The 14,551-nt window shown below is 37.3% G+C and overlaps 1 protein-coding gene across 1 annotated transcript in view; it reads right to left on the reverse strand.

The window, feature by feature from the left end:
- nbeab (neurobeachin b) overlaps positions 1-14,551 on the reverse strand; it is a gene marked incomplete in the record, with an annotated part of 255,493 nt that overhangs the window by 104,428 nt on the left and 136,514 nt on the right. The window contains 2 exon segments of the mRNA XM_036214796.1: positions 9,114-9,280; positions 12,362-12,470. Of these exon segments, the coding sequence (XP_036070689.1) occupies positions 9,114-9,280; positions 12,362-12,470 (276 nt within the window).

Below are 14,551 nucleotides of genomic sequence, written 5' to 3' on the forward strand. Positions count from 1 at the left end.
TATATATATGCACATAAATTGCCCAACAGTTAGATCTTGTCATTGTCACTAGTACAATGAAATTCAAAAAGGGGTTCCTGGTCTGTGTAACATTCATACATGAAAACAAATTGTCAAAACTTACGACAAATAATAAATAATGCATGAAAATAATTCTAAAAATTGTTGCCAGATAAACACGATTTAGTCATTACAAACCACATAGTCCACTGTCTTGTAATTTTGAGTGTTCATTTGGGGAATTGAAAAAAAAAAGTGTCATTTTCATGCTGCTACAGTTTTAGATGATTTTTTCTTGTTTTTTTTTTTTTTTTAGAGAAATTTGCTTCTTATAACAAAAACATCCAAAAGTCTTTTTTCCACTGAGCGGTCTGGTCTGGTACAGTAAGGAGTGGTATGGTACCATCCAGTTAATTCTGGCGAGCGTTTCCACTCAGTTTATCCGCACTTCCTCTCAGTGGTTTGTTTTCACGGTACATGCATGGTGTAGATTGCTAGCGAGTAGCTAGCTTACCCTATATCACACGCTCGCCAAGGACAGCAAGGAACGTTAGCAGGTCTTGCTGTGATATGCAGGCATTTTTAATATAGACTTGTGACCAAAAAAGTACACAGGAAACCGCCAAACCTGGAATGATTACAAACGTTGGAAACGTTAGCTGAAATGAGCGCTATATTGGCTATACTCTAACGTCGTCATCACTTTCTGTCAATAAACGGGTGGCTACAGCGGCTCCGCCTCAACCGTTCTGTTGCACTTTTCAATGGACCTATGGATGGGGGAACCCAAGAGGTATGGGTCATTGATGTTTAATGGGTCCACTTTACAATGGAAATCAAAATACCGGACCGTACCGGACCACTCAGTGGGAACGAAGCTTAAATGTCAAACTGTAACACAGGGGTGTTCAAGGTACCCTAATAAAGATGTGCTATGAAATATTTTTTTTAAATAATTTTTTCGTTTAGGATAAAAGTTAGCTTATAGTTTTTGAACCATAAAAAAAAGAAAAAAACCTTAATTTACCAAATCCAGCGCATCCTTAAACGTAAACAAATAAACTGGAGAAAAGGGAAAGAAAGGAGGTCGTCAGCAGAGTAAAACTCTCAAAAGTCTTGAGATATCGAGAGATATCCATGCAAAAAATAAGAGGACTTTCAGGAAGTTTGGATGCTTGGATATAAATTAAAAAGAAATACGAGTGGGACATGAATTTGAACAGCAATGCATGTACTTTCCTAATAATAGGAACATTAAACATGAAAACTTTTTGTCAGCACAAATTCAAACCAAAGACATGTGGAAAAATGTTCTGCCAGCTCAAGCATTATCTTTGCATTAGTCTTTCTGGCATGATACCACTCCAAACAAATAATAATAATAATATGTACCATAACTTGAGACTGGCAGCCACATGGTGATGCGGCAGTTTTGTTCAAAGCAACCCTATGAAGTACGAAAAAATTCACAGCAATTTCCTCAATAAAAACACATCATGTTTGATGATTCCTGTTGGGTTCCAAATGTTTGTTAAGTGCTTGTTAGGACAGCATCGTGGATAAATTATCTCAATGGGCTAAATATGGTTTTAAAGTCTTTCATCTTTAACTTTTCATCACTTCTCTCAACACTGCTGCAGACCAAAGGTTACAGAACTAAGATCCAAATGGAAATTGTGACTTTTATGTCGTTAAAAGGACAGCGAAGGGACACAGAAAAAGAGTGCTGGAAGAAGACAAAAGGGAATCAACACAGCGGCATCCGCATTAACTCCAGGTCATCTGGCGTAATGGAGAAAGACATACGGCCTCAGACGAAGGATAGAGAGCCACACTGGACTGTGGGTGAACTCCTTTGAATCACAAGCTCAGCAGGGCCAATTGTTCATGGGAAATGTGGCACAGTCGAGCAATGCCCGGCTCAATTTCAACACCCAGTGAAATTAATGATTATGTGAACGGGCCTCTTTCCAGAGATAATTAGCACAATGTACAAGGTTAAGGGAGCCCTGAGGGATTAGGTCAAGAACAAAAATGAGCAGAGAATATTTGAGAGAGCTAGAACAAAGAAGAAAAAAAGATAATTTGAATTTAAATAAATATACCAGCTTTTATCACTTTATCAAAAGGAGTCTAAAAAATTAAACACTGGTGAAAACAAATAGGTTCAGTAGTCTATCTCTAAACCAAATTGGGTGTGTTTATATATACTATATTTGTGTGTAGTGTGCATGTGTATATGCACAAAAAAAGATACGCACATATATATATGTTCATGTTGTACACATATATATATATATATATATATATATATATACACATGTACAACACATGTTGTACATATATATATATATATATACACACATGGTAAATGGTAAATGGTGTATACTTGGATAGTGCTTTCCGCCCTCCTTCGAGGGCCCAAAGCGCTTCACAGTCACAGACCCATTCACCCATTCACACACACATTCACACACATATATATATGCATATATATATTTATACATATATACACAAATACATATATATATATATATATATATATATATGTAAATATACATACAGTATATGCGTGTGTGTTTGTGTAAACAACTATATATACCTACATTTGTACGTACAGTATATATACATGTTTAAGCGTATACATACTTGCATACATACTTACATTTTTTATGTGTCTAAGTACACACATACATAAGTATTTTTTGTGTCCCTAACTTGTCTGTTCCCATTAACTCAGGGTCACAACCGCAGGGCTGCAAACCGGGCCGCAGACAGAGAAAAAAATGCATACACTACAGGGGTAGTAATATATACTAATCAGGGGTCAACAACCCTCGGGACCGGTATCGGGACGCTGACCAGAACTGACTCAGTACGGGTTCTGCGTCTGTTACCGCGTCTTGAGGGTTGCAGACCCATGATTTAATGAGAACAGCCAGCACGTCAAAAGCTATGAGTTATGAACACCCAAAACGTCAAAAAGTGATACGGAGGGGGCCTAAACCATATATGCATATATGAGAAGTTGGGAGTGAGAATGTGTAGATATCTGTGTGTGTGTAATTATATGTGCTGACCATTGACAAAAAATGGAGATGGACAAAACAATGCTGTCCATCCCAATGCTGTCCCCAATAGAAAATGCCATATCTAGGGGTTCCAACGAAAGAAAGCCAATTCAGTCACCATTTTTCCGTGGTATTTCCAGATTTCGCCATTTTGGGACCAGTGTTTGGTAACCAGTGATTGGTTCGAACGCTTCAAACGTTTGAGGTGGGGCCAGCAGGCGCCACATGCTCTTCATGAGGCATCTGATTGGCCAGTTTATAACTTGACTAACTCGCTATAAAAGAAAATATATCATGAAAAAAATAAGGTTAAGCAAGAACATGTTAAAAAGAGGTACCAGACCAAGAATAGTTATTCTGACCAACAGAATGACTGAGTAATAGCTGTTTATTTCTTATTAGAAGTCTAGGGGTTTTTGTCTTTCTGGGACTCTCTTTAAGTACTGTCTATGGTACTAACCAACCTACGTACTGACCTACCTACGGTACATAGGTATAGGTAACCTACCTTCCTTGGTACGCATGTATGGATTTAGTCCATGTTCATCCATCCAACATCACCATACTGACAAAATTCTTTTTAAAAATGTCAACAGTATTATGTTTTCTTCAGAGCAATCATTTCTAAAGGAACTTTTAACGCCTAACAAAATATTGTGTTTACCCACAATAATATGTTAAATCACATATTGTAGCACAGGTTATTTTCCCTTTAAAATTCTCACAAAGCTGTTTATGATTGTTTATCTTGTCGAACTCAGAGACAATAACCTTTGTGTTCTCCCCCAGAAGGGGATATCAGACATAAAGCCCTCATAGGCTGTACATCTCTCTGAAGGTGCCCACCCCCTAGTAATAGACTTCTATTACAATTGATAACCCTTTCAGCCAAGAAAAATACTCTGGGCACAGAGTGAATAAAAAGGTTCATTTCATCACAAAGTTATTATCCACAGGCAGACTGTTACCATTCCTCACGCGCTAGAGATGAAACTCACTGTTAGTCAAGGGAAACGGCTGTTTCACTGCCTTACCACAGGATCAATATGTGCCTCCATTTTCTGTCCTCTCCTTGGCCACAAAAAAGTAATTATACAGAAGAAATGTTGACAATCAATAGAGCAGTCAGGTAGGGTTAAGGTTTGCTGTGCAGGCTAGCAGAGACTCCTCTGTCAGCTGTCAATGATGCTGCCGTCCTCATGTGGGGAACGGAGGTTTGCATGCTTCGGCACTTTCTCGTCTGTCTTAGGTTGCTTTGAAAAGACTAAAAAATCTCACAGAGGTTCAGATTGTGACCATGTACATCAAAGCGTTGAAGAATATTTAATAATACTAACTTATGTTTCATAAGGGTAATGCAAATAGTAATTTGTTTTGTGTTTGTGTTGATGCAGAATTTAACCATTTAAGTCCCACCTATCATCTTTTGACCTTTTTTTTATTAGTAAGTCCACTCCCATTTCCTGTCATCCATCTTTAAACGTTAGGGGTAGGTATCACTAATAATTTTCAGAATCAATTCAATTCAGCAGAGACTGTATCGATTCAAATACAACTATTCAGATTCTTTCAATCCTCTCTAATCAATTCAATTCAATTGATTTATGATTTTACGCAGTTTAGACATTTAGACACATTTGTTTAGAAATAAAATAATAATCTATATATGTTTTGAAGATATATTAATCTTATACAGTTCACGTGCTGTAAAATTGATTAGTGAATAATAACGAGACTGTTTATTCAGTACAGTCTTACATATTCTCCAAGAGAGAAGTTCCAATAATTGTTTTGCTCTCCTGGAGGGCGTTTCAGTTTGGCCACTAGGTGGCGATTGCACTAAAGCGTTATACTTTATTACAGAAGAAGAAGAAAATATGAGCAAATTGACATGGAAATTCCTGCCTGTGAGTATATTAAGATGTTCATTCAGTAAGCAATGTAGGTTTAGGTCAACCGACCGTTAGCATTAGCCGTCCTATGGGAAACCCCATTGTACGTTAGCATCAAGCTAGCGGACTTTAACTTCATGCATTAGATCGATCTCCACTTTTATGTATCGATTTTTGATCTATTAAGCTAGATTGATTTTGAAAAACCTAGCCCTGGTTAACGTGTTCTCCTGCTAGCTTCCTCACACCCCCAACCTAAAGTTAGCAGTGCAACAAAATGGGCGGGCCATATCGCAACTTTCCAGCAGTAGTTTTGAGTCAAATGCCATGAATCGGAGCAGGGAGCTTTTGGCTGTGTAGTGACATGTTTTCCAATTAAATTTTTTTGTCTGCTCCTGATTCACAATGATTTGAATAAAGAAATACTGTGAAATAAAATGTAAATACATTTTCTTTAAATATGTCACTCATCATCCATAAAGTCCCACAAGAAGATGTTAAAAGCACGATTTTTATGGGAGTGGGTCTTTAAATAGTCTTTAAAAAAGCCGTTTATGTCAGCCTTCGGTGCATTCATCAGTCTCGCCTTGACATCTACTTTCACTTTGGACGAGTCTGAACTTTATAATCCAGTGGCAGGGTGCAGAGGTCAACAGCAGAGGGGACCAGAGGGCAGGGAAAATCACTCTCTTGCTGGAAAGAACTCTGACATCCAATTTTCAAGTTGATTTATCAGTGTAAAGCTAAAATTGATAGTGTGTCATTACTGAGCAGAGAGCTGTCTCGGAGAGATGTATCAAAGTGTCCTCATTTTGATTTAGCACAGTGGATCAATACAACCCTATACTGTTTCAATTTGAGGGCTATTGATTTTTCTATGCTAACTCCATACAGGGGGACATTCATCATCAAGCAAGCATATAGTATGATCAAAGCAGCCACTGCGGGGTCTTATCTGCTTATTCTTCGGTCAGATCACATGACTGTGGAGCAGCTGGTTTCCAGGCTTGCACAGATTGTGACCTTGCAGCCGCCTGTTGTCATACCTGCTGCAACACCACCTCCTAATGTAGTTTACTACAATTGGAACAGGGGTGTAAAATAAGGTGGCTCTCAGTGATGAAAGATGTAGATTTGATCTAATTTAAACATTTGCATTCACTGATATAAGCCAAAAAATACAATAAAATTGTGTTCGTTTCTGTAAAATGCCTTTCCAAAAATAATTTGGTTATATGCACTAATGACAAATAACCTTTGGCATGTCTCCAGGCAGAACTCAGGATTTAAAGGTAAAGCAATTTCTGTGCATGAGGGTAAAAAACAAACACTTCAAGCTAAGAGTCCTCTCCCCCCCGTCTCATGAACACACACACACACACCGGCATAACAGTCACCTTAAAAAGCCTCAGGGTTTTATATTTTACAAGAGCAGCATAAATGGGAAAGTTAATGTAGCAGTGAATAAGACTAAGCTGCTGAACTGCAACCTTGCCTCAAGCTTATGAGCATATTGCATCATTTTTCTTCACCAGCAGGTTACCATTAAATTTGAATTTGTTGGAAGTTTTCTGGTATCATTTACAATGCAGCCAGGCTCACTATCCTTTTGTTTCAATGCAAATGCTATGCCTCCGAGAGGGACTTCATAAATATTTGAACGAGAGCCTTGAATTCAACCCGCTGCATTTTTACATGTTGTTAAGACTCAGTCAGTTTTAGGAAAATGTGTTCTTGGATGTCACAGCGCTCCTATTGAGTATTAGGATAACACCAAACAGATTTTTTTCCCCCTCTTCTCTTTGTTTAGGCATATCCAGCTCCAGCTAATTGGAATGCATTTAAAAAGTCTTCAAAATAATAAAAAAGGCAGATTGTTGTGAACTACAATTATACTGAGACAAATTATGTTTTTATTGTGCAAAAACTAATTAAAGGAATTAAAACAGGTTTTTACGTTTTTAGTTTAATGTGGAAAAAGTATTGCGTTTATTTTGAATCTTTTTGCAAAAAATGTAAAAAAAAAATGTTTCAATTAGGAAGCAAAGCCATTTCCAGCAAACATGGCTGACCATCTGTATTCCATCTTTACCACTTTCTTGCAAAGACAAGGTTATTTTCACCAAAGGAGGTACGTTTGGGAACATCAGTCACCAGGAGATACTTTCATAGTCCATTTAACTCTTGGCACTAATTTTGGACTTATTTTTCTATGTTACAATTTGTTTTTAATTTATATTTAACATTAATTATAGTTTTAATGCTTGAAATCATATATATTTTTGATTATAATACACAATATTTCCCCAGCGAATCTGAAATTGTCCAAAAAAACACAATTGCGAATGGTAAATCTTATTGGTTTTTTTGTTGTTTTTATTGCAAAAATCACCCAAATTAAGCTTAAACTGTTTTTTATGTAATAAAACAAAGATCGAATGTGTAGAAATGTAGAAACAAAATATAACTGTTCAAACCACAAAAAAGTAAAAAAAAACAACATTGTGGAAAAACTCAATTCAGAATGGTCAATTTTGATGTTTTATTAACTGTTCATGTAATAAATAACAAATATCAAACATATAAAGCCAAAGCAAAAATGTATAAATCCACAAATAATGAATAGACAATGTCAAAGCAATGGGAAAATTGTCAAAAAAACTCAATTTCAAATGGTTTTTCTTTTTTTTTTTGCTGAAAAAAATCACAAAAATAGAGATCAAACTGTTTTTATGTTATGAAAAACGAATGTGTATAAACGTCACAAATAATGCAAAGATGATGTCAAAGCAATGTGGAAAATGTCTATAAGAATCAATCCCAAACGGTCACTTTTGATTTTAAATGCAAAAATCACAAAAATGGAGATCAAACTGTTTTTATGTAATATAACAAAGATCAAACAAGTAGTGACAAAATAAAACTGTATAAATCAACAAATAGCAATGTGAAAAATGTCTTTAAAAAAAAAAAAATCAATCCTAAATTGTAAATATATTTGCACATTTTCGTTTTTTTTTACTACAAGATTCACAAAAAATGAAACCAAACCCTTTTATTTAATAAAACAAAAATCAAGCATGTAGAGACAAAATAAAACTGTTTAAATCCAAAGATGACGTCGACAAAGTAAAAATGATGTCAAAATTGTCTTAAAAACTCCATTCTGAATGGTAAATTTTGTTGTTTTTATACTGCAAAAATCTCAAAAATTGAGGTCAAACAGGGTTTATGTTATAAAAACAAAGATAAAAAAAAGTAGAGACAAAATAAAAATGTATAAATCTACAAATAACACAAAGACAAAGCTAAAACAATGTAAAAACTGAATTCCGAACGGTAAAATATGTTGGTTTTTACTACAAAATCACAAAAGTTTAGATCAACCAGGTTATATGTAAAATAATAAAGATCAAACATGTAGAGACAAAATAAAACCGTTTAAATCAATAAATAACACAAAGACAACGTTAAAACAATGTGATATATTATGAAAGGTGACAGTTGCAGGGATTTATTCTAAGGGGTATCACAAATATGTTATATGTCTTAAACCAAAAATTTCAGAGCTAAAACTTTGAGACCTTCACGATCACTTTTGAATGAAAACTATTCTAATCAGGGGTCTGTGTTATTCCTTTTAATGTATGGTATGTTGTGTGAAGACAAATTCAGCCTAAATAAATAAACTTCCCAACTGTTTGCATCACTGGAGCTCGACAGTTGTCATGTTTTTCAGACTTCTATAGTATCTAAGTCATTGCACCACACTGGACCTCGTCGCTCAGGCTGCGACTTCGAGTGCGTTCGTTGTCAGAGGAGCAGGAGAGCGGCTTGTTCTTTTAACACGCCCACGGGGAGAGCTGGAACTACCACCAGGTACGCCTGGACAATACTGCAGTAACACCCCAACCCCCCTCCCAATGTGCTATGACCGGCCAATCAACCGTCCCCTGGGGATTAAGCCACTCCGCGCCATAATTGCGTTTGCTGACCCGATTGCTGACCCTATTGGATCCTGGGAAAATAACATTAAAGCGCCGGTCTCTCTTGGCTGAAGATTACAGGTAACTTTGGACCCAACGGTCCATGGCTGTGCCTTTTTATGAAAGACAGAACATGGCCCACAGTGATTCAGGGCACTTCTTACCTCTGGCCAGGCGTACCCCAGGCGCCGTGTTTGTTGGTGAGGATGTTGACGATCTTCTGCTTTAGCTGGTTGGCCGTGACGTGGTCTCTGCGTTTGGCTGCAGTGATCAGGTGGTCACACATCCTCTCCTCTTCTTTTCTATCGGCAGCATATTGGGTACAGTTGGACTGAGAATGAAAAAAGACAAAAAAAAGGAGTCAAAATAAAATCTATTCGTCCTCGTGGAGCATCTATTACTCTGAGGACCGTTACAGCTTCAGTCAACACACTTGAGTGCATAAAGACATTAGTGGACAACTGAGAGATGTATTTCTGCTCCCCTAGTGGAGTGTACTAAATCATGGTAAACGTGTGAAGGCAGCTCACTCGCTAACTGCAGACAGATGAGGCTCCCCGCTAGGCGGACATGGAAGGTGTTACAGTGAATAGAAAGAAATGATTCAATAGCTCAGCAAAGAATGAAGTCCATAAATGTTTACAACCCTACACGGCGCTTTTATAGTGTAGAAAACGAGAATTTGAAACCATTTTCAACAAACTGGAGTAAAAATATATAATTCTATTTTTGTTTTCCAAAGTAATCTCAAAGGCGCACACGCGACTTCTTTGCTCAAACAAGATCGTCTTACTTCTCCACCCTGAGGGAACTCTTGCTAATATTCACAATCTAATTTGCAAACAGAGGCTGGGAGTTAATTGAATTCCCAGCTTTAAATTTGAATCCTGTCAGATATTATACCTCAACATATTCCTCATAAAGTAGATAACTCAATCTCTGCCTGTCACCTCGCATTACCACGTGGTGCGGTGACAAATATCAAACATTATTTATCGCTTTAAAGCGCATGACGCCTCTCCCTGACACCGACTTAATTGTAAAAATGTCTTATCCGCGTTCCGGATCTTCAATCTTGGAGAATGGGTAATAAAGTAACGTCAGGCCGAGATGAAAAGTGTAGTCAGTGTGGAGTTGGCAGACGGAATAGATGGGGGCCAGGTACACTTCCCCCTTCCCTTGACATTGCATATCTAGCCGTCTCTTCCAGTTTATCTAGCAGGTCAAGGATCCTCAGAAACTGTATATCAAGCAGCTGTTTGAGGATGGCTGCGCTTCCCAGATAAGAAACTCATCACTCGTCACATGCGCAGGCTGTTAGCGGAGGTGGCTCGCAGATTTGTTTGTTCATTTCTATCTGGATAATAAATAATTTAGATGTACAGATTCCTACAGACAACAGATCGACTATAAATAGCACATAAAAACAACACTCAAGTTTTCTCCAATTAGAGAAAAATTACTTTTTATTGAGAGTTTAAATATGTAGGATAATTACAGTATAAGCTCAGCAGAAATCGGGTTTTAAAAGCTCCTAAATTAATATTTTGGAATATTACTTGGAAGCCTGTAATTACATGGCTTTACAACAGTTTTAGGAGGGAGCAGTTCACTTCATGAGGACACATGGGGGCACGATTACAAAGAACATTAAGCTGAATGGCGGAGTTATCCTAAGAGGATTTGGTGGGAGCTCATTAGAAGATTTACAATTGCCTTTTCCCAAAAGGGAGACTTTTTTATTTTATTTTGAAAACTAGCATTTTACAAATCCAGTACTCATTTGAGAATATTTTAGAAATGTTTCCCCTTTTTTAAAGACACACAATATTGTGGTTTTTAGGGCAATAATTTCCAGAATCGATTCGGTTAGATTCCAATTAATTAGATTCCAGTTCAATTCAATTTTGAGTTTACGCATTTAGAAATACATCATATATGTTTTGAAGATATTTATATTAATCTGATACAGTTCACATACTGTAAAATTTATTATTGAAATTATAATGAGATTGTTAACACCATGCAGTGTTACGTGGATTCTCAAACGGAGAAACTCCAACAATTGTTCTGCTTCTCCTGGTGGGCGTTTCAGTTTGACCACTAGGTGGCGATAGCATTACAGCATTACTGTTGTAGACCAATGGTCCCCAACCTTTTTGTGGCTGCGGACGGTCAAGCCATGAGGATTTTACCACGGACTGCTTTTAGCGCTCAAGCTAATCAAGAGAATCCGGTCATTTTTTTTTTAAATAAAAGATTTCAGACTCAAAAAAAAAAAAAAAAGTATAATTTTATTAGTTATTCCGCAGCCCAGCGGCAATTAATCCATGGCCTGGTGGTTGGGAACCACTGTTTTAGACCACAAATGGTTACTTTAAAAAATGTTTCTTTTAAAGAGTTTGGTAAGTCATCCTATGAGTAAATAACGATGTTCATTTGGTCAGTAATGTGTGTTTAGGTCAACCAAGCGTTAGCATTTGCCGTCCACGGGAAATCCCATTATACATTAGCGTCAAGCTAGGGTACTTTAGCATTAAGCTTTAGATCAATCTCTACTTTTGTGGATCGACCATTGATTTATTAAGCTAAGATTGATTAATTGATTATCATCAATTTAGCTCTAGTTAACGTGCTCTCCTGAAAACTTCCTCACACCCCCAACCTAAAGTTAGTGGTGCAACAAAATTGGCGAACAATATTGGAGCTATCCAGCAGTAGTTTTGAGCCATATGAAAGCTTGGACCAGGAGAATGTAGCGGAGTACGGAGCTTGTGGCTTCCTCTAGTGACATGTTCGTCACACTTATAAGCTTTTTCTAATGGTATTTTTCCGTCTACTCTTGATTAATAATTTGAATGACAAAATACTCCAAAATACAATTTTATCTATTTTTATGGATCGATTGTTGATCTATTAAGCTTAGATAGATTCAGATCAATTTTATGAACCCAGCCCTAATGTTTTTTTTTTTTTTTAATTTTACAATACTTTGTAATTTTATGACATTGTTTTTATTGGCTCTTATACTTTTATCATAGTGTCTCTTTTTATTTATTTTATTTTTTACATTTTTTATTATACATATATATATATGTACATTCTTTTATTGCTTTTAAGCATTTTATCTGTTGTGTCTTTGTGGCAAATGGACCTTGAGTCTGTAATAAAAGTATCTTCTTCTGATATTGCTCGCCATGTTTGTTGCCCCAGTGATGTTAGTTATGGCTGCGAGGGAGTGTAAGCTAGCTGGAGAGCATGTAAACAAAGGGATAATGGGAAATGAGGGAAGGCTTACTTCACGCCAACAAGCAGAAAAATATGTCCCACAAAAAATGTTTTGGATTTTGGCTAAAAAAGGCTCAATCATGAAAGATCAAAAGATGATATGGGACTTAACACATTTGGATACCTCAAACTCGGCATGTTTGTGGACGTCTTCCGCTCGCTGCCTGTTCAGAATGAACTCCGCCTCATTGGCAACCCGAACAACATGGTCCTTCATGGCGTGGCAAAGCAACCTTTGACATGGAGAAAAGGCTATTATTGAAATTCCTGAACAGCATCATTTGTTTGTGTTGTGTTGCAAAGCTTCAGGTCACTAACAGGACCATCTCTAGCATTTGGGAGGGGCCAAAGCGTGACTCTCTGGGATACTTCTGACAGACACTCTTTTGACCAGAAAGTCAACCTGGAGTCAGTTTGACTCACAAGTTTCTCTGCTTTAAATACTATGGCATCCAGTTCCATTCACATCCTTCAAAACTGGAACACCCTGGATATTCTCTGTAGATTAAATACAATTTTACACACCATTAGGCTAGCTTGGTTTAATTAAAAGAGCCACAGTTCCTCTCCAGCGCTCGATGCAGATTGTAATTTTTCCCTTCTGTTCCGAAGGAGTCTGTAATCCAGATGCTGCGCTCGCCTCTTTAACTGTTGACAAGCATTCAGTGACAGACAGAAGTTCACAGTTCAAAAACACAGGCTGACAAGCTCGCCTTCAAAACTAAGAATAGATTAAACAAAAAAAAAGTTGACAAGTCATATTTGAAGATGCAAGAGGAGACACAGATGCTATCAACGGCACATATGTTCAGATGTCATTCACATAAACACCAACCATGAGGTCCAGGCTATCCAGAGACACACCCAAAAAACAGAAATGAGGCTAACATTTTTTCAAAGTAAAAGCTAAAATGATGGAAAAAAACATACATTTCTGAAGATATTCTTATTTTGACCTTTTTGCTCACTGCACCAAAGTGACTAGATTTAGAACATTTTATTAGACGTGCTATTTACTTTCCACTAAGGCAGAAAAAAAAACGTATTTGTTGAGATTAAAAAACGACCATAAAATACTAGTTAGACAAAGCAATAATTTTTAAATTTATTTCGTTTTCTTTTAAAGAAAAACTGCTTCCAAACTCAAAGTATATTATTGGAATGAGTGCTGAGTGATGTGACGATACGTATCATGAGGGTGATAGAAAAGTGTCTATCATGCCATTTCTCTTCAATCGTTTCTATCGTTTTCATTTGTTGATTTTTATTGCTGAGCTTTGGGGCTAATAAACTTGAAAACTGTTGTGCACTTTAAAAGTTTGGAGAATAATTATTATAATTTTCATTACACCCATTACACATATTTTTCCACAGAACTCAGCAGAGGGATGTTGGTTTGATAAACCGTACCGTGGTAGTCAATTCCCTCTTCTGTTGCCCTTGTGGGTCTATAATATTGATAAACAAAAAAATCTAGATTTTCTGTCATCGTTATTCTCCAAAACAGTTCTGGGGTTCTGTTCTCCATTCTCATTTACTTCGCCTATCCTCTTTATTATTTATTATATTTAGTTCTCTGTGCTTGTATTTGGTGCAGTGTTATTCGCGTGTTGTTCCTCTTTCCCACTACCATTCAGGAGAGATTTTAGATTCCTGGTGGATCATCTGTGGTCCTGTTTTTGGCTGTGGCCCTCACCTCTGGCTCATCTTGGCTGTGGCCCTCGCTCCCAAATGTCCCCCAGACTTATCTGGCTGAACTCTATTTAAATACATAGTTGTAGAGGTAGATAAGCTAATTCCTCTTTAACAGTCCTGGTAAATCGCCTGTCCGTCCTGGGAAAGGGTCCCTTCTTCATGTGGGCATCCCTAAGGTTTCTTCTGTTTTTCCTGAATCTGTTTTTTTCAGAGTTTTTCCTTACTGTAAAGAATGGTCTATAACGGGGGTCGGCAACCTGCGGCTCCGGAGCCGCATGCGGCTCTTCAAGCACTCCCTTGCGGCTCAGTGGCGCTTTTTCAAAAACGTTTTGATAGTAATTTAAATTATTGGAAGGAAATACATTGTAGCGATTTAGGTGGGAGCAGAGCCACAAAGTACTGGCAGATTAACTCCAGACATCACTTGTGTCCCATGCATTGTATGATCCCTCGTGATTGGAGTAAGAAGCGCACACTCATGCCATGGAGACCAGCTGGTGTCAACAATTTGACTACCATTTTTTTAACAGCTCCGAACCACAGAACAGCCGACACTGTGAGGATCCTCACTCATACACACACCACTCTCACTCATGGTGCCGGTAAAACACTCAAGTCC

Source organism: Oryzias melastigma, linkage group LG13 (genome assembly GCF_002922805.2).
Source record: "Oryzias melastigma strain HK-1 linkage group LG13, ASM292280v2, whole genome shotgun sequence".
Taxonomy (NCBI): Eukaryota; Metazoa; Chordata; class Actinopteri; order Beloniformes; family Adrianichthyidae; genus Oryzias; species Oryzias melastigma.